The 1,135-nt window shown below is 51.2% G+C and overlaps 1 protein-coding gene across 1 annotated transcript in view; it reads left to right on the top strand.

Moving 5' to 3' along the window:
- The window catches only part of LOC104544840 (RNA polymerase II elongation factor ELL2-like), a gene marked incomplete at both ends in the record, with an annotated part of 8,528 nt that extends 8,107 nt beyond the window's left edge, over positions 1 to 421 (top strand). The window contains one exon of the mRNA XM_010189818.1: positions 34 to 421. Within this exon, the coding sequence (XP_010188120.1) occupies positions 34 to 421 (388 nt within the window). The remainder of the gene's footprint in view (positions 1 to 33) is intronic.
- Between the last annotated feature and the right edge of the window lie 714 nt (positions 422 to 1,135).

Below are 1,135 nucleotides of genomic sequence, written 5' to 3'. Positions count from 1 at the left end.
AACAGCGCCAGTCCTCTGCTGCCACGGCCTCAGCCCGCCGCAGCTCCTGCTCCTCCGCCGCCTGCTCCCGCCTGCCTTCGCACCTCCAACCCTCCCCAAAACGCCAGCTCCAGCTCCCCCAGCACCCCCGAGGGGCAGGGGACACAAGACCTGCCGGTGAACTGCGTCATCCAAAAAAGCGGTCGCCCCCAGGCGGGCTGGCAGCAGAAATTACCCTCTTGGACTTCTCTGGGGATCCCTGCGCCTCCCAAGTTCGCAGGCGAGAAGCTCACTGCGTCGCAGCAGAAACCCAAGAGGGTGAAAGAGAGCAAGGATGGCGGCAAAGCGGAGGGCGCGATGGGCACGAGCAAGGAAGAGAAAGACCTCGCGGAAGAAGAAACTGCCAAGCTGAAACATCCCTCCCATGTGGGTTCAGGTGCAGGTACGAGCAGGCCGCTTTTCCTCACCGCTGTTGTGGTAGTCCTGGTGCAAAGGGACCAGCAAAACCAGGGCCTGGGAAGGCCAAGGGTGTGTGTTGTTAATGGCTGTACGTTAAGTGCTTTGCCATTATCCCTACTCCATGGTCGAGGAGAATCAATGCTTTTTCTGCCATTGCATGACATAGTAACTTGGTTTAAAAAACACAAAATTAACAAAACCCAGCAGCTGTTCTGCTGGGACCTGATCTACAGTTAGGTTCGTTTTTAAGAATTCTGTAGTACAAAAATCGTTAGAACAGAGCAGTCTTTAATTGGTTGCTGTTGGGCAGAACCTGGTCAAGTTGAAGAGGTAGGTGGGAGAAAAAAACGGGGAATAGACTTCTTGTTTTTGCCTGACTTCCCTGACAGGTCACTGAAAATTCCTCCACGCTGAACAATCAGCAAGTTTTAAAGTCTGCATGCTGAAAACAAAAACCTGTCACAGGTGTTTATTTTGTGCTAGTTCACTGAAAAACGTAGATCAGGTGTAAATGTCTTTCACGATGTATCACAGCACCAGTTTCATCAAACTCTGCTTTTTTCATGGCCAGACTAAAACCTGCGTGAACAGGCATCTGGTTTACCAGAGTTCTGGTTTGAGCTATGCTGTGAGCTGCAGGATTTGTTACTTCATTTGTTACTGAGGTACAAGTTTGCTGATGACACCAAGCTGGGAG

This window comes from Mesitornis unicolor, unplaced genomic scaffold (genome assembly GCF_000695765.1).
Source record: "Mesitornis unicolor isolate BGI_N332 unplaced genomic scaffold, ASM69576v1 scaffold42948, whole genome shotgun sequence".
NCBI classification, from domain to species: Eukaryota; Metazoa; Chordata; class Aves; order Mesitornithiformes; family Mesitornithidae; genus Mesitornis; species Mesitornis unicolor.
The sequence above is the reverse complement of the archived record's forward strand: the minus strand, read 5'-3'. Positions and strand labels throughout refer to the sequence as shown.